We start from the raw sequence: 26,786 nt of genomic DNA on the forward strand, positions 1-26,786 counted from the left end.
ATTGATTAGATATCGCCCAAAGTTATATTAGTTTATATACCAAATGCCGTATATACAATATATCACAAGAGTAATAACATATTTTCAAGTAAATACTTGTAATTATTCATTAATATCATTATGAAATGATGTTCATATTAAACCCGCTTCAGGTTACTGTAGGGGTGTGATAAAAGAGATGAATTTCACCCCATCAACTCATCTAAAACTGATGGAGAATCTTGTGATTGGCAAGTGTTGGCCTTTGTGCTCTTTTGTCCTCCAGTATGCTCTTTTAAAGCTCCTTCATTAATCTCTGTTTCGCTACTATGCACTACTCCGTGCATCAGTTCATCAAGGACCGACAAAGGCAATGGTGATTCATTAGCATCTGTAATTATTCTCTTGCATGCCTCACCCAGCCCTTTGCAACTACCCAACATTGTGATATCCACTGGATGCTCAGAATCAGGCTGAGACGGCCTCGAAGCCCTCTTAATAGGGGAGAACATCAAGTCATCAAGAATACCATTACTGCCCTCAGAGTTTGTCAATTCTAGTGATAACTGTACATTTTCTTCATCATTTTCTGTAGATCTTTTACAGCCTGCATCGTCAAAAGAGATTCGGCTTTTGAACCTGTTGAGGCGCACATCAGCTTGCAGTTTACGCGGGACCCTTTTATCAAAATGAGAGATAACGTTATCACTTTCAGACGAACTATTGAAAGATCCATGCTCATCTACTTCAATATGACAATTTGCAGCAACATTTTCATCATCGGACACAACACCCTCGTCCCTACGATCTCTTTCAAACACAAGGTCTGGCTCAAACTCAATTTTCTTTTGTCTCCTTTTTCCTCTCAATAAAAAACTTTGCTTTCCGTGATTTCTTAGTCGAGTCTTGACTCCTGCCTCCTGTTTTCCTTGTGACCTGCCTCGCAAGGCATTCTGGGATTGCCCGGGGTTAGCACAATGACTTTTCTCTTTCGCAACAAAATAAACATTCCTTAATGACGAAATCCGCACAATCGATGGTTCTTCTGATTTATAGAAATCTAACAATTTCAGTTTGAGCTCCTCCTCTGAACATTTAACTAATTCTTTCGCAAACTCCAAAGGAGTCTCAAACCCGAAATATTTGCTGATCTTCTCGAACTGTTGTTTTTTTAAAAGAGGCGGAGTTTCACCTATTAAAAACATATCTTTTCCAACCCGTTCAAATATTCGTTGCTTTGATGACGTCGAGTAAGGAGGATTCCCGTCATCTTGTTCAGTCCGGCTACTACATGAAGCTTTTTCCGCATCCGGTTTCTTACTTCTTGCTGTGCACAGTACGTCATCGCTCTCTTCACTTGACTGGATGGAAAAGAGCAAGAAAAACAATTTGAGCAATCACAAATTGAGCAAAAATTTGAATATTTGAAAAGACTGTAAAAATTGTTAGTGAAAAAATACAAAATGTTGCGTAGGATACAATGGAATTTGGAAAAAACCACAATAGCAAATACATTGAGATTGCACTTGCATTTGGAGATGAAATTCTAAAATCACGATACAGGTTCCCTCTGAATGTCTTTTTTAGAAAGTTTAATTCAGAGAAAATATTTCAGCAACATTAGAGGATCAACTGGAAAAGCAGTGCGTAGAGTCTTTTCTAACATCTTTTCTGAAAATCACAAAAGTACACACAAAAGGCCATTGCTATGCTCACCAGATTTAAAGAATAAGAACTGCATTTTACAACAAAGTTACTTCAAAATCTTCTTTGCAAACGAAATGGAAAGAATCTGCTAACGAAATTCCCAGCCATGTTGACAAAGAATTCGTCAACTCGCTTATTAAGAGAGATTTTGGATTTAATCTTTGCATGCCTTACCGAATGGTCGATGAAGTGTGCAGGTTGCTGTGAATACACTCCATTCCAGAAGACATCCTTGATTGCTTCCCTTGACATCATGTCTTCAGCGACGCTTTTTGATAAAACTTTCTTCTTCGTACTGGTATACGTGACACCACATTCATCTTGCAAAGAAAAGTATATTTGTTTATCTTTTCAGCCACATTCATCATTAGTACCTCAATAATTAATTTGAATTTCTAGCAGCAATATTCCTCGAAATTGAAAATAAAAACATCGCTGGAAATAGGTCCTGAAAGACCTTTATGAAGACAAATTGGCTGTGTTTATATACTTTAATAGGGTGCCATTCCCAAGCCACAGCGTGAACCATCGTGTCATTGCACGTGAATATGATCGTGGATTTCATTGGTCAATTCAACCCGCCAATCAACACCATTAGATTTAGAATGATACACCAAATTCACTAAACCATAACCACAAGTAAACATATAAAGAAAGTATGATTTTTTAAGCGTACAAACTTTATACCTAGAATATCGTCAATTGATTCTTTGGCATCTTCTTTCACTGTTCTATAAAGGGTAAATTCAAATGATTTTTAAGCAAATATACCTTCTAAAGCCAAAGAACAGTATCAAGACACTCCGCCAAGAGGCACAAAACTGTTTCATTATCATTAACAATTTGGAATTAATTTTTGAAATGAAAAAAAATGAGGTAAGAAAAAGTTCTGATACGGATAAAACTTAAGTACAGTTATGTTAGCATCTTATTATTACATGAACCACAGGCAAGAAGACAAAAAATTTTAACAACTGCTAACTGATTATCAAATTAAGACGATGTACTTACGAATTTTTCCCACGATACCTTTGGGGAGTTTTATCCTCTTCACAAGACGTGTCATCACTTCTGCTTTCAATAAAAGAACCTTTCTTCTTCTTCTTCTTTCTGACGTTTGCATTTTTCCTCATATAATTTTTTTTCTTGGCTCCCCTGGAGAGTGAAGAGCTTTCAACACCTTCTTTTCGCCCTTGCTTCCATCGCAGTGGCGGATAGAGCTCATTGTCTGTTGAAGATTCACTTACGACGTCATTTTCTCTATCACAAGCTCTCTGCCCTGAATGATCTCGTTGCTGTGTGCTATAAGTTTCATTGACATCGGCATCAAGGTCACTTTCAATTTCTTCAATACATTGACTGTCTTCGTATTCATCTAAATCAGAGTTTAAGGTCACATCTCTCTTGTACTGAAACGAAACAGAAGAAATCAAACACAATGTTTTCTTTTACCTTAATCTCCTACTAAACATACAAATTTGATAAACTTAGAGTAATCAAGTCGCATAAAGATTGAGAGACTTTCTGTTCGGAGATTTTTAAGTTATATCAGATTGAGTTCGTTTTATCTGTTTCAACATATTGTCGTCATCGTTAAATTTTCTTAATCTAAATGGGTACATGTAGGAAACGTTTTTCCAGCTTGATTTAATGAAATTTAAGTGGAGTTTGTGTTTATTGTAGGAGTGCTCGAGTAAGCATTACATTGTGTTTTTTATACGGCTAAAGCAACAATAGTGCAAGTGTGCATTGGCCTTAGGTATATAAACTTTGTCTTGGTATAGTTTTACTCTCACACGCTACAAGATAACCTGAAGTTAGACGTAGAGAGGAAAGGTTTTCCTTTGCGACCCTGCCCACCCTACCCATATCTAGGTATTTTAGGTGTTTGCAGGCATGTTAAATTCATCTTTCTTTTCTTCGTGCATTAGTTAATGGCCATATGGCTTGCAATTTTTGCAAGAACAAGGTGGTGCTAATCGGCGGAAGAAGGCCATTGTTCTTGTTCTCAACCCCCTAAAAGCGGTTGGGTTTTTATTTATGGCCGTCTTTGCGATTGGCGCACCGACAGCCCAAAAATAAATGGTCCAAATGATGAGAGAACGCCACCTTCAGTCTTATGATTGATAATTGGTAAAATATTCTGAGGACCATCTTACCCTAATTTGCTAACGGTTTTTGTTTGGTAACCTGGAACAAATATTAAAAGGGCTTTCATTTGCGGTGCCAAAGGTAAACCTAGAAATGCATCAAGGTAACATGCGTCAATAAATCCATGATTATCCTAGAAGTTGAACTTCTTTGATAGCTAAACGATAAACAGCCATCTAATTCACTTACACATGATAAATTTTTTTAAGTTTTCTCACCTCCTTATTGCTCAAGGATCTTTTCAACTCATATTCTGAGCTCCTAACACCGCATTCAATCTTTTCTGTTCTTCTAAGAACATCGTTTGTAAGATTCGAGCCAGTTTTCCTCAGCACAAATAAATTCTTTAAACCGAAAAGCTCTCCATAGTTTGTTCTGCTGCCTGCAACACCTTTGAAAAGACGTCTCTCGTTGCTTGTTTCAATCGCAATGTTTGAAAGTTGCTGAAATAAATTGTTGGGTAATTCTTACTTCCACTATAATTGTTTTTTATTAAATTCTAAACAAGTTGCATCCTCTCACCAATTCTATTCAATATGTATAGCGAAGAACTTATCCAGGAAGCTTTAGATGACACAAGAGGAATCAAAGTAAATGGTGTCACAATAACTAATATAAGATATGCAGACGACACGATCATCATTGCAGAAACAGAACACGATCTCCAAGTAATGATAACAAGATTAAATGAAACATGCAAGATATACGGGATGGAATTAAATGCTAAAAAGACCAAAGTAATGGTCATCGAAAAATTTCCGGGAACAAAAATCCAAATAACATCAGGAAAGACTGTTTTAGAACAAGTAAAAAGCTACTGCTATCTAGGATCACAAATCACAGAGGATGGACGCTGCACAGACGAAATAAGAAAAAGGACAGCAATGGCTAAGATTGCATTCCAACGACATAAAGAATTGTTCAACAGTAACATCAACAGGAAAACGAAAATGAACCTCCTGAAAACATATGTCTGGTCTGTTTTTACTTATGGATGCGAGGCATGGACTATTGGGAAAGAAATTACGAACAAGATTCGGGCATTCGAGATGTGGTGTTATAGAAGGTTGTTGAAGATCAGATGGACAGATAGGGTTTACAACGAAGAAGTGCTACGAAGAATGAATGTAATCCCTATGCTTCTTACCATCTTAGCAAAGAGAAAAGCTGCACTCTTTGGGCATGTGGCAAGAGGATCAAGTGGAGCAGTTTTTTGTAAAATCGTGGAGGGGTATATTGAAGGAAAAAGATCTAGCGGTAGGCAAAGAAGGACTTGGATGGACGATATTAAAGAGTGGGTTAACATCCAGAACTATTGTAGCTTCAAAGCAAATCTGCTACTGAGGAGGGCACGAACTAATCAGAAATGAACCCAGTTTCCACTAAGCAAAAACAACGCTGGCGTTCTTTCTATCTTGATAATTGTTCGCTAAATGAAATAGTTGATAAAATTATACATAATTAATTAACGAGATCTAAATGTAATGCAACTAAATGAAAATAACAACTTGAAGAAAAAGCAACATAAACGATTACAGGTTAACCAAATTAATTTCAACTTACTATTTATTTGACCTCGTAGCATAGCATTATCTAAGCAACAGTACTACTAATATCGCACGTACTAATATCGATGTTGTTCTCTCTTCTTACTGGGTAAAACACGCCCAAAGCTTATATAGGGCTATAATGCAAATCCTCGAAGACACGCTTATAACGAGAAGAAATGTCACGTGTCCCCGAGGACATGCCTAAACAATGCTAAAAGTTTCTAATAATAGCAGGGTCAAAAGTCCAAAATAGTTCTACTGAAAAAACAACAACAAGTAAATAAGATTAAAAACAATCTGTTTTCTACATTCCCGCGCCCAAACAGGAAATTATAGAGACTGTTTTATTTCTGCCATTGATCCTGAATCTTCGACAGATGCCTCCAACAAACACAGTTTTGTTATAGGTCTTCGAAATTCCGAATTCAATGTCTTCACCTTTGCTGATCTCACCAGGCCATCTCTCCCAGCATAGATTTCAACTATCCTCCCTAAAGGCCACTGATTTCTATGCTGTGATTGATCCATAACCACTACCAAATCATTTTCCTTTAGGTTACGCTCAATTGAATGCCATTTCTGTCTTGTTTGCAGTGTAGGTAAGTATTCCTTTGTCCATCGTCTCCAAAATATGTCAGTCATGTATTGGACCTGCTTCCATCGTCTGGTACTGTAATGCTCTTTACCTTTGAAAACACCAGGAGGAAATTGTTGGCTAGATCTTAGAAGCAGCAAATGATTTGGTGTGATTGCATTCAAATCCTGAGGATCATCTGATACCTTGGTGAGTGGTCTCGCATTAAGTATCGCTTCAACTTCACATAGAAGTGTATGCAAACCTTCATCGTCGACCGTCTGATTTCTCAAAATCGCATTCAAAACACGCCTCACTGATCTTATTGCTCGTTCCCATACACCACCCATATGCGAAGCTGTTGGAGGGTTGAATATCCACTTGATGTCTTTCTGAAGAAGAAATTTGTGCACCTGGTTCTGATTCCATTGTTGAATTGCAGTTCTGAGTTCTCTTTCACCACTTCTGAAGTTTGGGCCATTGTCACACCTTATTTGCTCGGGACGTCCTCGTCTTGAAATGAATCTTCGTAAAGCATTTATAAATGAATCTGTATCCATACTGAAAACAATTTCGATGTGAATTGCTCTTATAGTGAGACAAGTGAATATAACTCCATACCTCTTTACCATGCACCTTCCTCTTTTGACCAGGTAGGGACCAAAACAGTCTATTCCAACGAATGAAAAAGGTGGTTTATCTGGTGTCACTCTATCTTCTGGCAAATCAGCCATTTTCTGCTTTCCCAAATTTCCGCATCGACGTTTGCAATCAAAACAACCTCTAATTATTCGTCGCACTGATATCCTTGCCTGAATGATCCAAAATCTTTCGCGTATACAGGCAAGGACATACTCTTGGCCAAAATGTCCAGATCGCAGGTGAAAATGTCGTATAATAAGATCACTTACATGATGTTGCTTGGGAAGAATAATCTGATGCTTTGCTTCATAACTGTTAAACGGAGCATTGCTAAGTCGGCCACCTACACTCATAACACCATTAATTATGACTGGATCTAATCTGCGAAGCGAACTTGATCTTCTTACTGATTTCTGGGGTGACTGCAGTAACTTCAAGTCTTCAGTAAAACATTCATTTTGTACACATTTCACTATTGCACATTCGGCGTCACGCAACTCTTCTGTACTCAGTCTGTAACTCTTGATTCCACTTTGTGTCTCATTGATACTTCTAATGTTCTGCAGTAACCAGTTCTTATATCTCAATAACCAAGCTACAGATTTCTTTAGAATGGTCCAATCAGAGAACTTCAAGAAAATCTGATTTGTCATACCTTTTGATGAGTTGATTTGCACTGAATTTGTTAGTACAACCTTTCTGACTTCGACGTCATCTTCAGTCAAATCTTCAATAAACACGCCCTTTGGCCACTCATTCTCTTCCTTTTGCAGAAATTTTGGGCCATATAACCATGTACGACTATTTATTAAACCGTCAGCACTGAGACCTCTGGATGCATCATCTGCTGGATTTAAACTTGTATCAACATATCGCCATTGAGATGGACTGGACCCATCGTGTATCACTGCAATTCTGTTCCCAACATATGTATGAAATCTTCTGCTTTCATTCGCTATATAGCGTAATACAGCAGTGCTATTTGTCCAAAATACCGACTCACCTAGTTTCATGTCCAATTCACGTTTGAGCATGCTATCCAACTTTACAGAAAATGTTGCAGCAGTCAGCTCTAGCCTTGGGATTGTAATTCGTTTCAGGGGGGTTAGTCTTGACTTCGCAATAACAAATGAACACGAAACTTCACCATCTTTGTTTACAGATCGCAGGTACGTTGCCACTCCATATCCAATTTCGGAGGCATCACTGAAATGATGCAGCTGATTTTTGACTGAATTGCTGATTCCTGAATTTGAATAACATCTTTTCACTTCAATGCGCTCCAATTTTGTTAGATCTTGCAACCAATTTTGCCATTCCTCGAGATTGCGACCAGTTACTTGCTCGTCCCAGCCTACATTTTCCATGCATAAACGCTGAAGAATTGTCTTTGCTGTCAAGATGAATGGCGAAATAAACCCAAGTGGATCATAAACAGATGTAATAATACTTAACATTCCTCTTCTGGTTCTTGATTTATCTTTCATGCTGATATTAAATGTGAAAGCATCTGTTTCTACATTCCACTGCAACCCAAGAGCTCTTTCAGTCGGGAGCTTGTCAGCCTCGAGATGAACATTTTTTAGTTCCTTTGATCTTTCATTTTCTGGTATTGCATCTATGACCTCTCGACAGTTGCTCATCCATTTTGTCAGATGGAATCCTCCTCTCGCCAGCAAATCGGTGAGCTGTTTTTGCATTATGATTGCTTTATTTGCATCCTTTGTAGCTTTGAGAAGATCATCCACATAAAAGTTTCTTTGCACTGTCTGAATCACTTCATCGTTGTAAAATCTGGAGTTATCTTCAGCAACTCTTCGCAAGGCAAACGTCGCACAGCTTGGAGACCATACCCCTCCAAATATGTGTACCATCATCTGATATTCCACAGGTTCCATCTTCAAATTGCCTCGTGGATACCATAGAAATCTCAATGCACTAACGTCATCAGAAGTCACACGTACTTGATGAAACATTGCTTCAACGTCCGCCATGAGGGCAATGGGTTCACTTCTAAATCTGCATAAGACACCAATGAGTGAGTTTGTCAAGTCAGGACCTTGAAGAACATTTTCATTCAAAGAAACATTCTTGTACTTTGCAGCACAGTCGAACACAATTCTGACTTTGTCTGGTTTCTTCGCATGCTTCACGCTATGGTGTGGCAGGTACCATAATTTGCCGTTGCTCACTTCTATTTCTGCTTCTGGAACTTGTCTGGCGTAATCCTTTTCAAGTAAATCGTCAATGAAATTGCTATATCGCTGTTTTAGATCTGGATCTCTTTCCAGCCGACATCTCAAGTATTCCAGCCTTTTCTGTGCCATTGGTCGATTATTTGGTAGATTTGGAGGATTGTGCTTCCACGGAATTGCAATATGGTAATGGCCTTCGTGTAAACATACAGAATTCTCAAATACAGCAAGAGCTCTGGAATCTTCTACAGACATCATTTTCTTGTTATCAACAATTGACTCTTCAAACTCTTGATTGAAGTACTTCTTCAACTGATCATAAAGATGATTATCAGAGGAAACAGTATTGGAATGAAAGCAATGATTACCTTGTTTGGAAGAAACACCAATGGGTCCATTAAATGTCCAACCAAACATTGTCTTTACTGCATACGGACCACCATTTTCACTTTTTTGCACCTCTAGTGGCTGCAAAGCATTTGGTACATCCATGCCAATCAGCAAACTCACTACACCATCGTTAATAGTACCGGGTAACGTTATCCCTTCTAAGTGCGGCCATCTTTTGACATCTTCTTGACAAGCCAAAGCTGATGTTGGAATATTCAACATTTTTGTAGAAAATACATTAGGCATCTGAAGGTGCTTTGTTTCCTCAAGATCCATCACTTCCAAACTAACAACTGACGTCTGACAATATGTTTTTGAACCATTGATCGTAGCGACTGACAATTCACACTTTCTTCCAGTCACACCAAGTTTATCCAAGAGGGCTTCACTACAAAATGAGGCAGTAGATCCACTGTCAAGGAGTGCATATGTCTTAAATAATTTGTCACTTCCTGTCCCTTTTACCATTAATGGAACTATTGGTAATCCAATGTTGTCGCCTTCTTGATCGTTACATCGTGTTACTCCAACAAACTTATCATTGTCTGGACTCGAATCTCTTCTGCGAGCTTCGTTATCTGCATATTTTCCGCTTTCATCCTTACGCCGTTTCTCGTATGCCACCACAGAGTCATGTATTCCTGTCAAATGTTTGCGTCGTAGATTACATTCTGGCACTGTACAGGCTTTTCTTTGTTTGCAACCAGCGGAGAAGTGAAATGATGATAGACAATTATCACAGAGCTTCTTTGAACGAATGAAATTAAACTGTTCCTCACCAGATTTCTTCTTGAATTCCACGCAACTTGCCAATTTATGGTTTCTCTCACAGAAATAACATCGCACATCTGGTGAAGTGACATTTGGCTTCTTGTCATAAGTCTGAATACTGTAATTCAAGCTTCGCTGCGGATATGTCGCATTTGATCTTCTGTTCTTGTCATTTCGTGATGACTGTTCCCTGTTAACATTGTCCATGATAGCACCAAAAACGGGGTCGTTCTTTTCCTTTGATATTGTTCTGATCAAGCACCGTACATCTTCAACTGTAGGCTCTCTATGATACGATCTGATCTCCTGGACACGAGATTGCCAACGGGACTTCACAAAGTTTGGACATCGCTCTAGGACTTTCACCAATCGGTCTTCATTGTTTAGCTGTGTCAATCTGCCTGCAGCCTTCAGAGTCATCTCGCAGTTCTCGAGGTCATCTGCTAATTCTTGCAAGCCTTCTCTGTCACCAGGCTTTATCACAGGACCACAGGATACTTTCTTTAACCACGAGTCTGATACAGTATATGCATCACCAAAGCGTTCAGCCAAGATTTGTTTTGCCTTCAAGTATCCATCCCGAGGTTCGAGAAGAATACATCCTTCTATTGCTCTTCTTGCTTTGCCTGTACAAAACTGAACTAAAAGCTGCAACCGTTTGCTAAAATCACAAGTGTCATTCTCAACATTATTCTGAAAAGATCGTATGAAAAGAAAATACTTCAAGGGGTTGCCATCGAACATACTGATTTCAGATTTTGGTAAAAGTGCAGCAACTGCTAATTTCTTCATTGTCTCAAGGTAATCTTCGCCATTTAATGTCGGGTTGGCACATGTTTCATCAGTAAAATCTTGTTGCAGGGGTGACTTCCAAGGTGGAGCATGTGGGTTCAACTGACGTTCTTGTTGGGGATAGCCAAATTCTGAAAATTGTTTAAATGTTTGCTCACCTATGATTCCTGTTTTTGTTGGCTTCCTTTGTACTTGTGAGCCGAATTCCATATTTTGACTTTTTCTTAACTCGCCTCTAATTTGCTGACACGTGTTCTTAGATCCCACGTCTCTTGGTAATTGACCATACGCCTCGTCTTGTGATCCGGTTGCCATGGCGAAACCTGTGTAAACTTTTTCTTCAGCCTCGATTTTTGCAAGTTTCATGTCTAGCGCCAGCCTCTTCTTTCTTTGACTTAATCGTAGTTCTTCATGAGCAATGTTTTGACACTCTTCAAATGTTGACGCCTCTGCAAGCAAGGATGCCTTTGTTACAGCATTCTTCAACATCATATCCTGAAGGGTAGATCTGCTCGATTTCTTTGAGTTCTTAGAACACATTGAAGTGACGCAAGAATGAGAAATAATTTCGCTCACCGAGTCTTCGGGACTGATTTCAGCCTTCAGCATCTCTGTTGATGTAGAAAGGGGTTGTGTTAACAACGATACTCTTTCCTTGATATCATAATATCGTCTTTCAGCTTCGTGTGTGTACGCGAGGCATTCTTCAATATCATCTTCGTCAACCATTACAGCTTTGTATTCTTGACATGCCACTTTGAAATGATCGAAAGTTTCGTTGAGCCTGGCTTCGGCAACTCTCACATCGTCTACGGTTTGTTCAGTAGTCAAGCAATCAGCAACACGATTCAGAACTTTCGTAAGCTCTCGTTTTGCATTGGCTCTCATTTTCTTTAAATGTCGGACATGCTCAGTATCGATACTATCAGCACCACAAAACGCCATTATCTCTTGTTGTCAAATACGAACTGATGTAGCTTCAAAGCAAATCTGCTACTGAGGAGGGCACGAACTAATCAGAAATGAACCCAGTTTCCACTAAGCAAAAACAACGCTGGCGTTCTTTCTATCTTGATAATTGTTCGCTAAATGAAATAGTTGATAAAATTATACATAATTAATTAACGAGATCTAAATGTAATGCAACTAAATGAAAATAACAACTTGAAGAAAAAGCAACATAAACGATTACAGGTTAACCAAATTAATTTCAACTTACTATTTATTTGACCTCGTAGCATAGCATTATCTAAGCAACAGTACTACTAATATCGCACGTACTAATATCGATGTTGTTCTCTCTTCTTACTGGGTAAAACACGCCCAAAGCTTATATAGGGCTATAATGCAAATCCTCGAAGACACGCTTATAACGAGAAGAAATGTCACGTGTCCCCGAGGACATGCCTAAACAATGCTAAAAGTTTCTAATAATAGCAGGGTCAAAAGTCCAAAATAGTTCTACTGAAAAAACAACAACAAGTAAATAAGATTAAAAAACAATCTGTTTTCTACAACTATGGTATCCTGAAAAGTAGGTGTAGTGACAGGGTTTCTTGGAGGACCATGGTTAGCAACCTACGGATCACGTAGAAGCTACCTGGAATGAATGAAACGGTATAAAAATATTATCAATCCACGTTTGTTATAATGAGCAATTTAGTTGCTTAGTTATCAGGCTGAAACTCAGTCAAAAATTTAGACAAGCTCTTACAAATTCCTGAGGCTTCGGGTTTCGATCTACCTTTTTACACGAAAATAGCTCGGTATATTTGTGAACGCGAATTGAAAAATTCTGCATTAATTAAAACCCCGTTTACACTCCTTTTTTATAAGAACAATTTTATAAGAACACGAGCCTCAAAATTGGTCGAAAGTTAAGAACAAATTAAGAACAAGCTGAGGCTGAGCTTCTGCAAAATGCAATTTTGAACAACGTTTTTTCTCAAAATCGAGGATTTTTAGCGATGAGTGGGTGCTTTTTCGTCGAATATTCAAACTTTTCGGCAAATGAAGGTTGTCTCACTCACTTTGTTGGCAAATGAGGCCTGAACACCTCCCTAGAGCGAAAAAGCTAGCATTCGCACTGCTTACACCCTATTAGATTAAGAACAAATTAAGAACAATCCAGTCTCAGATTTTCGAAAAAATTAAGAACAGTCAGCCTGAACTGAAATTTACTGGTTCTTATAAAAAAAGTGTATATTTTAGATATATTATCATATCTGAAATATTTAATTAAATCTTAAAATGAAGATAATAGAAAGCGTCTAAAACATAAGGACCGGAAAGTGTTCTTTTCACAATTTCAATTAAAAATAACTATAAAAAATAACATCTTTCTTCGCAATTTGTGTTAATTTGTGATCGAATTAATTTGTTCCGCGTTATTTGGTGTACCGCGTTTTTTGTGTAATAAGGCAACAGTTTTGCACGACATTTTTACTTTTTTAGTTACATGGTTGTGCTTGATCACCTGATAAAATTGATTTCTTTTGCTAAAATGTGATTGAGTTTTCAAAAAAATGTCATTTTTTCTTCAAATTTCTATCTGGGGCTGGCCATGCTCTTAAGTTCTTTCTTACTTTTTTGAAAAATCGAGTCTCATTGTTCCTGTAACTTTTTAAAAAAGAGTGTGCTCCTGGTTCAACTATAAAACAAAAGTGCACAAAAAATAAATTTGAGGATGTAAGACCATCAATAAAATTATAATTAACTCATTTTTAAATCTTGGATATACATTTTTGAAACAGCAAAGCAACTACAACCTTAGAACATGAGTAAACGAAAGTATTGAAAAGATAAAAGAGAGAAAAAGGGGCTCAGCCGGGAATCGAACCCGGAGCCTCTCGCACCCAAAGCGAGAATCATACCATTAGACCACTGAGCCGACAATCAAAGGAGAACAAAAAAACAACCATGTCTATGTCTAAACAATGAGTCAAATGACTGGTGGCCTTCAAAAACAAATTTTGTGTGACTTCGACTGAAAGTTGTTTTAAATTATACAGTAAAGTCTCAAATGTGATCTGAGTCAAATTTATTGTTTTTTTCTTCAATTTATTCAAATATTTTCAGCAATCCAGAAATAAATAATGTATAGTTAATACATATTAGATAGATAAAAAAATTGTAGGTTGAAAAAAGATATAAATAACGATAAATGTAGGTAAATTGTACCAGGAAAAATTTTTTAAAATAAAATTGTTAAAATAATAATAGATAATAATAATAATAATTTTAATTTTTTAAAATTTGTTCATTATTTTAAAAAAAATTCCTGGTACAATTTACCTACATTTATCGTTATTTAAATTCATCATATTGTACCGCACGCATTTTAGTATATTTATGAAAAAAGATATAGCTGGATAAAGATGAAAATGACGGAAAGCAATAAGAAATAAGGAGATGAAATCGCACAATCTAAAATGATCGGATTTGTAATTCAACAAACAAGAGCTAAACAATAAAATTTGTCAAGAATTGAACTAAAATCATTGCAGAAAATGAGAATATATGAAAGGCAAAGTAAGATATCAGATTATCTTTGCATTGCTGAATATCAAACCAATCCAATTCACTTAACAGTTGCATGAAATTGTTTAGCATAGGCCGAAAATAAAGTATCGATTTCATCGAAAATTTCGAAAATTTAAACTTCCAAATGTAGGCCTAGATTTTTACAACTAAAAAGAAAAACTTACCTGTTTGTACACTTGTCTAAGATAAATATTTTCTTCGATGCAGCCTTCGCTGATCAGTCGATAAACTCTCACGTTTCGGTGTTGTCCGATTCTGTAAGCACGGTCTTCGGCTTGATTGTCATAAGATGGGTTCCACGAAGGGTCGAAAATGATAACAACATTTGCTCCGGTGAAATTCAGCCCAACACCTCCCGCTCTATGAAAATAAGAGATATGCAAAATCAATATCGATCAATACTGGTTTCTAACCTTACTAACTATGAAACAATTTAAGACTTGATCGCGAAATCGTAATCTTGCAGCTTTTCAGTCCACAGGTACTGGTGAAAAAATCCCAAAAAAACCTAGAACGGCTTTACCTTCCTTTCAATAAGCTTGTAACTATATATTTTAGGGCAATGACGTTTTGCAAACAACAGCCTATAAATAACAGAAGTGGTATTTCTGTATAATGAAAAGGTTTTAGACTCACTTGGTTGAAACTAAGCAAATGAACACATCTGATTGGTTGTTGAACTCCCTGATGACATGCATCCGATTGTCGGGCCTCGTATCCCCATCCAACCGCCTGTAGATGTAACCTTTGCTGAGCACATATGCTTCCAATATGTTTAAAAGCTGCAATATAAACAATGCTCTCAACAGATATGATTATCATTATGAAAATACGAGTTTCGAAAGATAAAATGTATCAAAATTTGTTAATGGCATTTACATCAATACACGAAACTACCGACGGGGAGGATTTAGCAAAATGCGTCAGAAAATTTTTCGGATCACATAGGAGGACAACTTAATGACAATGGTCTCTGATCAGTAGTTAGGTCATGCTTGACATTTTGAAATTGGACCATGTGACTGGAATACAAAGATTTTCAGAAAAGAATTATGCATTGAAATTCTTGTTTTTTGGCAAATGATCTTTAAATCCATAAAATATCAATAACAATATAAAAAAATATGGCAAAGCAAACTAGATTGTTGGAAATATTTTTGAATGTGTCGCCAAGACATGCTTATTAGTGAAAAAGCCAAATTCAATAATGAGTGGAAATTACTTATTGAACGAAGAACTACAAAATTGCTGTAGGAAAAGTACAAAAAACTCCATTCTGCTTTGAAGCGATATATTAAAAAGTTCCTCGTAAATATACACCAGTTTAAAACATTGCCAATGCAAGATAACCATTTATAAGAATTCATACCAGCCTTGGTAACAAAAGAGTTCTCTGAATATTTTAACTGACCTGAACAGAAGTCGAGAATAGAAGAACTTTATCTTTTCCAGGCTGCATTGAAAATTTACAGTCAGACATCTTGGCAAACGATCCGTCTCGATAGATATCTTCCAATTCAGGAAATTTTCCGAAAATCTTTTTGCAGACTGACAATGCCTTCAAGTTAAATAAAATATTGTATTATAATTTCTAATCTATATATTTATATACATCATATTTTATAAAAATTAAAGTTCTGAGACTGTGATTTTAAAATTCTACAGAATTCTAGAGAAAATGATTCACAAAAGTTTGGTTATTGAAAGAACCTATACCAACTTTTTGTAAATTATCTAGCCCATCATTATTTGGCATAAACTTTGATTATATCTGATAATATAATTATATTGATAAAGGCCGGATAAGAAACTTGATTTGTAAGGAATTCATACCCAGTTCTATAGAACTCCACCTACCATTTCCTGTTGTTTTTTGGAAGCTTTGTGGTAAGGCAAAAGCAATGCTGCGTGGTTAGCAACCTTCCTTAGCAACGTAATAACATGGAAAATTTCTGCTCGGTGCTTCTCAACTTCTTCTTTTTCAGCCTAAAATTTTTAAAAAAAGTATTAGACACGTGATATTTCCGATTAAAAAAAGTATTAGACACGTGACAAGTTGCTCAAAATAATAGTTTTTTTGCAAGAACGTTCTGGAAATGGTAAAAGATAATAACACGAAGAAGACTTTTCAGAATGAAAAAAATTTTGTCACAATATAAAAAAGAATCCTTATTTTTCAGCTTTTGCTTCAAAGTCTTAAACCACTTGTACGTAAAGTATAGTTAGATTCTTGAAGGGCACACCCAAGCATTACAAAAATATGGCGAGGAAAAATAACCAATAAGTAGCATGCTTTCCAAAGCAATGAAAGTTACATCTAAATACATTATCGGGGATTATTCTAGTTTCCGCTGTTTACAGAGTAACATTGTGTAACTTTTAAGTTTTCTTATTGCGAGGCATAATCCTAGATAGTCTTATCACAATGGCAAAATAAGGCAGAATTTTTAATATGTTTAATTAAAACCTTCGTTGAAGCTATTATAATAAAAAAAAATTATTCAACCTTCGTTACTAAAAAAAATCACTAACGGTAGGAACGGGTTTAAATTTCATCTTCAAAGGGTAAATTTCAGCCTAGACATGGCCATTAAAATGCAACAGATATTCTCGGATCCTTTATCTGGTTTATTCTTAAGTTTTTGATTTTCTCATTAAAAAATAAACTGTTGCTGCAAAAAGCTATGATGAAATAAATCAATTAAAGTGAATAAATTTACTAAGATAATTCCAGAATTTTTTATAAGAAAGATATATTCATACTTTGATTTGCAAATAAAAACTACCTTTTTTGAATCAGAGACTTTGCTTAACACCGCAGTTTGAATTGATGGCAAGTCAATGATAGCCTCGTAAAGCGCAGTCTGAATTTGCGTCAATGGCGCAAAGACAGCTCGCTCATCTAAAATAGAAATAATGGATTAACAGCAATAGAAGTGTACAGTTTCGTAGCAAAACTGGTTTAAAAAGGATACTATGCCAAAATATCCAAATTTACTTTTAGGAAATGTTTTTAGCAAAAAAGTAGCACACAATTCAAGTGCTTGAACGTTAAACAGAAAAAACTTCATTTGTAGTTTCAGAAAAATTGCAGAAAAAACTTCTAAGAAGATTGTTGCTTTTAAAAAGCCTCTGATTTTAGACTATCGTTTTTTGCCAAATAATTTGTGCCTATAAGGCGTATTTTATAATTGTCAAAATTTTCGAATGTCTCTTTTCAAATATTTTTATTCAAAAGCCATCGTTTCGTCTAATATTGAAAGTGCATACAAATCTATGAACGGAAAAATTTATGAACGAAAACTGGTTTGCAAGAGACGCAAGTAACATCAGATACAGCTTTTAAGGTTGAAGTTAAGGTAAATAGTTTTAAAGTTTGAGTATAAAATTTAAATGACTGTAGCTAGCAATGTGTCTTTCATTGGAGTGAAAATTAGCTGAACCAACCGTAATGGAATTGGCGTTTCAAAGGAAAAACATAAAAGGAAATGTCGCTATATAATTTACCGAAGTATTCTCAGAAATTCTACTATGTAATTTCTTTAACCTTGAAAAGCAGTAACTCCTCTGCTTCCTTGATTAGGAATAACGGATGAGCAACTTTTCTTAAATGCATTGAGAATTCGGAAAGAAAGCCCCAAAGGTTCTCCATAAGCAGCGAAAAATACGCTTCTCGTGGTTTCGATACATAGCCCGGAATAAGACCCATCTTACATACCAGCAGATAACAATCTCAACTTTTTTCATGATTTAATAATATTATAAAGCTTTATCAAATAAAAATGATGTTCAAAGAATCAACAATTACCTTTTCGAGGGAGCTGATCTTGCAAAATGTCCTTCGTCCTCCGCAGAATCCATTTCTCTTTCAGCAATGCAAATTCTTGTTGCTCTTAATAAATATATGCAAATATAAGAAGGTAAATATATGACAATATTTGTAGGCTCTCAAAGTAAATTTCAGCAGAAAAATTCGTTAGATGGGCCCAACAACTTTGTATTTGTTTGATCACTTTGGTAAGGAAAACAATCAGATTCTATATAGTAGTCAGACAACCAAGCTAAAGCAAAATGCAGAAAGCTTCTCTCTACAAATGTCCGTCTTGTTTGACGTCACAATGATTACACAATCTACTGAATGATTAAAACTTCAATTTCCATCAATTCTACGACTTTACAATACCTTACAAACTAGCAGGGTCTAGACAATCCTTGCAACTGTTTAGTTTAGTCCATTCAATCTCGAGTAAAAAATTGCAGAACCTCAAACTTGTAGCAAAAGAATGGATATAAAGTTTATTCCCAAATATATCAACTATATCAGAATGTTTTATAACAGATCAAAAGTCCTAAGAAACTCTAGAGGTGGAAAGTCTCCCAATCAACAACTGAATTAAGGTGGTCTTAGTTTAAATAGTTTTCATTTTTAGCGCAGAAATCAAATTCCAATAGGTTTACAAGTTTACAAAAACTCTTCGTTGTATTGGCATTTCTTCAATGCCAAAATTATGTAACGTTTCGAGCCTTTCGGCACCGCCTAGAGCTTCTCGTGATATAAATCATTTATGCCAGACAAAAATAAGTCAACGCAGGAGGTTCTCTCACTTTTTCTAGCGGTTGCTAGCTGCCGTTTTGTGGCTTCGAATGTTTGGCCATGCTTAATCGGCAATGCGAAGTGCTCCGTGAATTCCTCCAGGGAACCAAGGCAACCAGGATTGACCCAGTCCAGGAGACACCTGCGAAGCAAAACGACTCGTTTTCTTAAAAAATGCTTGTAGCCTATTCCAAAATATCTGTAAAATGTGAACATGAAAATAGCAAAAACAAAAATGGCATGTCTCTTTTCTGTAATCAATACCATAGTTTTGTCAAATTATCAATAATGAAGCATTTATTAAACAGTAGCATTCATTTTCGTTCTAAAATTTATTCAAGAAAGAGAATACTTTATAAAACGGTTTTAACTTAAAATCATCCGCTTATAGATATCTAGGCAAAATCTTTCTATTTAACTTTAAATGCAACAGCCTCTAGACAACAGAAAACACTCTAAATAAGTCATTGGTACCACAGAATTCGCAGGGTATAAACTCAGATATTGGCAAGAGAAAAGCAGAGATGTATATCTGGATGCAGATTTGAAGTAACATGAAAGGCAAATGGTGTGTTCGATCGGTTTCATGTTTTTGAATAATCGACTGCCGCTAGCATCCTACTTTCAACTGTTTGTTTGTTGAGGGGCAGTTCCTCTGGTCACCTTGGGTTTTCTCTACAATAAAGTGTAATCGTAGCTGAAAATTACAAACTGTACTTTTCGAAAGGAATGATGTTCTCTCTCTCACGTTCTTCTAGACCCGGTGTCTGCTATCCCCTATATACATTTACATTTCTATTTATAAATTTTCAGGTATATTTCTTTCAAGATTTCGAAGACTTGGGAAAATATTATATTGCTGAATGTCAAAAGGAAAAGCAAAATATCGGTCTTGGGTTGGCTTGGTAGCGAGACAGGGGAGAGATTCTTGCCTTTCTGCATATGCCAGTGTAAGGCAAAGTTGAAATTGTTTATAAATAAACAAATTGCAAAGCTGTTCATTTAATGTGCATTGATGATGCACATTGAAAAGATCCGTTGTTGTATATCATCGTGTGAGATTGCCTCTAGCAATGCTGTAAAATCGAGGGGCATATCCTACGCCTTTGGCAAAAATCTTTGTTTTCGAGAAAAATCCCTTAAAAAATCCCTAAAAGTTCTATTGTTTAGAAAAAATTCGGACTTTGCTTGAAGAGAGTGATTCACCCCGCGTGAAGAATTATAACCGTTATAGAGGATTGAGAATTGAGTTCCTCCCATCATAGCTATTATTAAATAAGGCATAAAACGTCTCTTGCGTCGTAGTTCTTCGGAATTTGCATCATCAAACACATATCTTCCACTCTGGATATCATTCGTAAAAAGCTGGTAAGAATATATAGGAAGATCATGTATGAATAGTTCATTTTGTCGCAATTTTTACGGAACATATCTATATCACATTTTGATTAACCTGTATCAACTTTCAAAGCTCCCTTAACTAATTGATTTATCATTATTCTTTCTTAAATCTCACTTATTTAACATAACAGGAATAATACTTAACTTTTCTAAAATCTATTCAAAAGACATGGCTTACGAAAATACTAACCATAGCTCCTCCATTTTGTTCTGCATGGGTGTTCCTGTTAGACCAATCCTGCATCGACATTTCATTTTCTTTGCGGCTTTCGTAACTAGAGATTTCGGCTCTTTTATCCTATGAGCTTCATCCATGACAATACATGTCCAGTCAATAGCGTTCATTTCTTCCTGAAACCAAAAAAAGGAACTATCTAACAACATGCATATTCAATAACATGAAAATATATTCTTATTGCTCTTGAGGTGAAGCATTAAGCAGTCTGCTCCTCCCGTATCTATCGGTATACATTCGGTAGCTTTTCTACATTCCTGCAACAGAATGGCCTATTTCAGTAAAAAAGCAAAATATATTTGGAAGAAGCGAACAGTTATGGCCGGTATGCTTTCGCGAGTAGAGTTTTTAAACAAAAGAAATTTTATTTGAAATTTCAACGATTGCTGCAGTTTATGTTCACAGTACAAGCAAATAAGATTAATCTGTACATGCACAAAGACAGCTCGGAGAACTCCAAACACCGAGCATGCACATAGATTGAGCAGCAAGAAAATGTTCTATCTTTATTCCAGTTTATTCTTCACATTTCGTGAGTAGTTAAGACCGACATGCATAGAGGACAATATCCCTATGGTTACAGATCGTGACACAACTGCGACTCTAATATATGGCGCAAACCAGCTTTGCATTGTATTCTTATATCCGTGAACAAACCAGAAACCATTTTTTCGTGAAATAAGGAACTACAAGCAGCATAAACCAATTAAAACTCACAACATGGCTTCGAAACGTTTCATATGTGGTAAGGACAACATCCAGTTTTCTTCGTTTGGCCTTCTCGATGGTTTCTGTTTTTGACGCCCTGTGAAATCGAGAAATGCTGAAGTAGCCCCATGTATTGAGTTCGTCTTCCCAGTTGTACAGAACTGACGAAGGTGATACAATCAAGAAAGGGCCGTCTCTTTCACGGGCTTGTTCCTGTAAAAACAAGGCCACTATAGGATTTAATAAGAAGAACTAGCGTAATATATTAACTGACAGGATTTCATTTACAAAGTGAACTCCTGAAATTTTAATATTGCAACGATTGGGATCATACCTTTTTCTTTTTCATAAATGACGGGATAACATCTTCCTTGGTACCTGTTTTGCCAAACGCAGCAGAAATTAGTGCAATGACCTGAAAAAGTCAAAGTGTAATTTTTTCCTTTCTCAAATTACCGTTCGAATTTTGAGAAGTTTAAACGAAACAGACGAGATCATATTTTCAATGAATGATAAAAATAAGAAATGATTTTTTTCTAAAAAGCGTTGATTAGGCAATGAACGAAAAAAATAGCTAAAATCTTAGGATATTAAAGATCAAGTCCTATGGAATAATGGTATGAGACATATTATAATCCATCTTAATCCCACTTTATCCCCATCAAACTGTTAATCACCGAACCCTAGATTTATTTTAAAGATAACTTGATAGTCTTGTATAAGAAAAGTCAGACCTGAACTGTTTTGCCAAGGCCCATGTCATCACCAAGAACACAGCCTTCTCCTTTTAACATATGCTTGTACATGAATAAAGCACCTTCTCTCTGATAATCCCGTAAATACTGATTTATTGTCGATGGAATCTGAAAAATACAGCATGTTCTCAAGAACCACCCTTGCGATTAGCTTAATTGTCAATTCAATAATCCTATTTCGATACACATATTGCCATAGAAGTTTAGGGCAATACCAAACGCTGTTTCAAAATTTTTTCAATGATAGAATCATCATTAGTAGTACTATATGATAAATAATAGGATGGCAATGATGGCAATTAACTGACATGCAAAATTATAAAATAAACTGCATTCTAAAAATGTTGGACCTTTTGAACAGAACAATCCTCGTTTTCATGTTGTATTGTTTCATTGTTGCTTCATGGAATGTTTTGTCAGTTGTTGTTAATTAAAGAAAAGAATTACAATCACTCAGGTGTGATCCAATCTGTAATTATTTCTTCACGTTCTTCATCTGGTTTAAATTACATTCTTCTTTCATAAATACATGTTCATTCTATCGCATTCTACATTTTGGATGTCATAAAAGGCAAACAGGCTAGTTTTAACGGAAAATCTAAACATGACATTGCGGACGAGCCCAAAGCGGCCGCGGCCATATTAGAAGGCAAATTACGACGGAGCTATCGAAATTTTAAAATTTAGGTTTGCTAAAAAATAAGTGAAAATCAATTCACATATGGAAGCCTTGCTAAATTTAAAAAAAATTCCCACTTCTAGAGATTTTAAAGGTTAAAGAAAGATGTTGGATCACATCAAATAAACATTAATGTAATCACATCGAATCAATGTAATCTCATCGAATTAATGAAATGTAATCGATTTTTGTTAGATAAGCTAAACTTATTGAATATTAGCTTTCATTTGGATAAACTCACAAGTACCATCTTTCTCTCTTAAAAAACGGATCAGTTTTCCTAATCAAAAACATGGTTCAGTTTTCTTGGATAACTTTTCTCTTTTGTTCACCTTCTTTTATAGTCATTTTATGCCAAATCATACCTTTACAACTTTGGCCTCATCCTTGCTTGACAAAACAAATGGAACTTTCTCAGAAACTGGTTCGATTTCAAAGTGAGGCTTTTCCAGATCATGTTCAGTAAAACCTTGGGAATTAATTGTTAAACTTAATTTCACACATATAATAATATTTATGAACAGATAACAATATTGAGAAATCCTTGGACTGTAAGGAACATATTTTTGGGTGGGTCATATTGACAAAGACACCTTCAATCCCCAAGTTTTAAAAAGGTGACTGAAGTTGTTATGCTACAATAAGGGCCATTGCTATAAGAGGAAATGGGGTGTGGTACCCCTCAGAAAAAAATTTGCTTCAAAAACAAGGACTTTGCCATCTAGGAATGATTTGCTGGCAAATTTTCAAACTTGTATACATACAATATCATTGATCTGTTTACAAAATCATTGGTAGCAAACAAAGTTTAACAAAACTCCTCAACTTTATTTGATGTACTTATGAAGTCCGGTCTTTGCAAAATACGTACCAAGCTCAAAGGATTTACTAGGGCTCTCCTTTTTATTTTTTGAGCGATTATCATTTTTCAGGGATGGCTCTATTGCAAGTGTATTTGAAGCAGTTGGAGGGGCTGATTTTCTGTTGGAGGCTCCATCAAAGCAAAGCTTTCTTTTCTTACTAATTTTTCTCCTAACATCTTCTGTATTTTTGACTGATTCTTCCTCTGAACTCTCATATTTTTGTCTACAATAAAGCAAAGGAGTGTTTATGTCAATAAAAGAGTTCAATTAAGATTTAATGACTAAATACAAACAAGCTCATATTTTGGTTAGTAGCAAAGTCCCTTACATAGCATAAAGACAAAGAGATGATAACTAATTATGTACTAACACTGCATAATCGTATTCATAAACTCACTTCATGTATTTTTCTTTCTTATCAGAGTATTTCTTCAAGACATTTGATTCTTTTATAGGGTTGTTTTCTGCTTTTCTTTCTGTGATTATTTTTGTTTGTGGAGATGAAAAAAGAACTGACAATGGAACTGTCTCACAATCATCAGATTCATACCTGCAAATAATTCAAAAAACTGTGAAAGGTATAAATTACAATCATTTATTAATCTATTATATTTTTTATAACAAATATTTGCTTTTAATTTTTTAAGATGACTGGTTTTTCAAGCAGAACTTTTATCTGTACAATGAATAAACTTTGAAAAATTTACTCCCTGTATGCAACAAAGAATGTACTAAGGATTCTGCCCAGATGGAGCATCAGCAAGATACAGGCCCACAAAACAATTGAAAAATATGAGATATTATGAGTCATCAGATTCAAGGAGCATTTACCAAATTGCTATTCTCCTTATTTGTTGATACTGTGCAGAAAACTTAAATCATATTTTGTGTATTTGGCATTAGCAACAGGGATGAGCCCCTCTTTTCTCCTTTTTAAAATTTTCACTTATCCGATACATCCACATCCCCTTAGTCAGATTCACAATTTGGCAAAAGAATTATTTTAGCAAAAACCAAGTGATCCATAGATCTTGACCAAAGACTTTAAAAGATAGTACCCTATATATCTAACTTGAGCTCTGTATGGATTTGAGTCTCTGCAAATTTTCTCAATAGTTCCTTCATAAAATTTGCCATCCCCACTAAATGGTGCCATGCAATGATCTCCAACACACCAAACTGTAAAAAAAGTATGGTCACAATAATTTAAACTGCATTTCAAACAAATTGCTTTTTTGATAAGGGGTGTCCTCCTTAGATATTGAGCTGGGCTATTTGCAGTAAGGATACAGGCAACTGTCCCAGCGAAATAAAATCAACAGAATAAATACCAAGTTTAGTATTGACAAAAAACAGACCTAAAAAATCTTATGCATTTTGTATGCACGAGTCTCACTCATTCCATAAGAGAATTCTAATGCGTATTCAGCTGAGAATAAATCCTTGACTTAGGGAAGTTAGAAAATGCAAAATATTTCACGAAAAACTTGCTACCAATAACTTGGAAACAAAAACCTTGTCCCTTTTTCACATCACATACCAGTTTGTTTTGATGGCGTTAGTTCCAAAATCTTTTTCTGATGATCTGTATTTTCTGTAAGGGAATGCAGCTTTCTTTCTTCTATTGTATTCAGTTTCTCGTGGTCTTTATTTGAAAGCAAGCAAACATCTCTACCTGATTCCTGGTTAGTCTTGAAGCTACCAGCTTCACTTTCATCCATCAGAGTTTCATCTGAGTCGAAGCTGCTCATTGTTGCTACAAGATATCCTCGCCTCACGAAAATACCATTTTTGAAGTAAATGACCGATTTTTCGCTTAAGTATTATCTTGAATTTTCTTTCAAGGGGCAACTGACAAACTATTCACTCGAGAGGGTCGTCATGTTTTGTTTACTTTTTCAGATTCAAATTTTCGGAAATTCAAGCTATTAATGCTTAATTTTTCTGAATTTCCCACATCAAGTATAAGGTCTGCATATAATCCCATGTCACAGATTTTTATAACCTGCTCCATTATCCAATGCACGCCAAGAAACTTCTTCTGTTTAGGATAAATTCATTCGGCCATTTTTTCTTTTCCGCTATTCTCGTTCCCACCCAAACTGATGAATACGAGGGTACTTTGGGTGCCAATTTCAAGCCAGAAGGAAGACAACCGTGTTCTTGTTGCAAGATAGAAAATATAAAGCAACAGTTATTGGAAAGCAAAGTTAAACGCACATGATCAATTTTATGTTAATTTATTCATGTTAAGCCCGTATATGCATTGCTTTGGCAACTGAGGGTTGTTAAAAATATTGCTCACAGTTGCTTTGCGTATCTTCTTCTTGCTTCCTCTGTCAACTCAAGACAATTCATCACAATCATAGCTTCCCAGAGGCGTAAAATGATGCTGCCTTTCTTATCAATTCGTGACCATCCTCTTTAAGATTTATTAGGAAATTGAGCCTATACATCAATTCGACCTACCGCCTCATTTTGAAAAATTCTTCAAATTCTTTTGCGCAAAATTTTTGACCTCAGATTCGGATTGACAGCAATGATTTTAGTCTACTTGTAAGTTTTCATTATTTTATTGCTCACGATATTGATTTTATGACTACACAAAGATAAAAACTTTATAAGGGATTTCACCGTGATTGGCGACTAGGGGGGTAAAGTTTCCCCCGGAACGATTTTTGCGGTCAAATCCCTTACAAGTTTTCAAACTTCGTTTCTCGGTTAAATCTAATATACAAGCTCAAACAATATGAAAAATAGTATCCAGCCTAAGATCATGACGATAAAACCAAATCTGAGCTTAAAGAAATCGTATAATTAAGTTTGGAGAAATTTCCAAAACGAGGTCCTAAGTCGAATTGATGTATTGTTACACTTGCCTTTATAATTTGATATAAAAGAAAATGTTAAGGCCGTTGCATAATCAGCCTAGCCAAGCTTATTGTTCTTTTTTATCTAGATATCTTCATTGAAGACCAATTACTGGATCTACTAATTTTTGTAGTTTGGTCCAAAGATCCAGCCGATTTTTCATCCACTATAGATTTAGAGGACTCTTGTGTGAAATATATTGAAGATAACTTTTTAGACGGTAATGTTTGAGATTGTAAGGATTTTTAGAAATTTCTTTCATGTTTATTTGTTAGAAATCTGGCAAAATATAACTGTTATTTACGTTTGTGATAAGACGTCAATTTGGATATCTTATACAAAGTCACATATAGCTTGATGTAATGAAAGTTAAGTACAATACTTTT

General features: G+C 35.7%; 2 protein-coding genes and 1 non-coding gene across 4 annotated transcripts; all 3 read right to left on the reverse strand.

The window, feature by feature from the left end:
* On the reverse strand, positions 1-26,186 carry LOC135694618 (uncharacterized). 2 transcript variants are annotated; one of them, XM_065213438.2, is made up of 21 exons: positions 25,070-26,186; positions 24,588-24,708; positions 23,927-24,079; positions 23,538-23,752; positions 23,032-23,135; positions 21,967-22,095; positions 21,567-21,647; positions 21,242-21,445; positions 20,480-20,640; positions 18,900-19,030; positions 18,103-18,186; positions 17,081-17,196; positions 16,152-16,280; positions 15,706-15,852; positions 14,931-15,076; positions 14,459-14,654; positions 4,056-4,280; positions 2,716-3,095; positions 2,374-2,417; positions 1,861-2,006; positions 1-1,340 (listed from the first exon to the last, which is right to left on the reverse strand). In XM_065213438.2, exons 1-21 carry the CDS (start codon positions 25,278-25,280, stop codon positions 186-188), a joined length of 4,278 nt encoding a protein of 1,425 aa, XP_065069510.2. In that variant the 5' UTR covers positions 25,281-26,186; the 3' UTR covers positions 1-185. The 2 variants fall into 2 exon arrangements, with proteins under 2 accessions (XP_065069510.2, XP_065069509.2); XM_065213437.2 differs by having other exon boundaries at positions 2,698-3,095.
* On the reverse strand, positions 5,159-12,221 carry LOC135687759 (uncharacterized). Its single transcript, XM_089109621.1, has 2 exons — positions 11,971-12,221; positions 5,159-11,836 (listed from the first exon to the last, which is right to left on the reverse strand). The coding sequence occupies exon 2, from the start codon at positions 11,694-11,696 to the stop codon at positions 5,718-5,720; it is 5,979 nt and encodes a 1,992-aa protein (XP_088965747.1). The 5' UTR covers positions 11,697-11,836; positions 11,971-12,221; the 3' UTR covers positions 5,159-5,717.
* Positions 13,570-13,641, reverse strand: Trnap-ugg (transfer RNA proline (anticodon UGG)). Its single transcript has one exon. It is a non-coding gene; the product is annotated as a tRNA-Pro (tRNA).
* Positions 26,187-26,786: the final 600 nt, after the last annotated feature.

The sequence above is a fragment of the Rhopilema esculentum genome, chromosome 8 (genome assembly GCF_057945365.1).
Source record: "Rhopilema esculentum isolate cy_ngs chromosome 8, ASM5794536v1, whole genome shotgun sequence".
NCBI lineage: Eukaryota > Metazoa > Cnidaria > Scyphozoa > Rhizostomeae > Rhizostomatidae > Rhopilema > Rhopilema esculentum.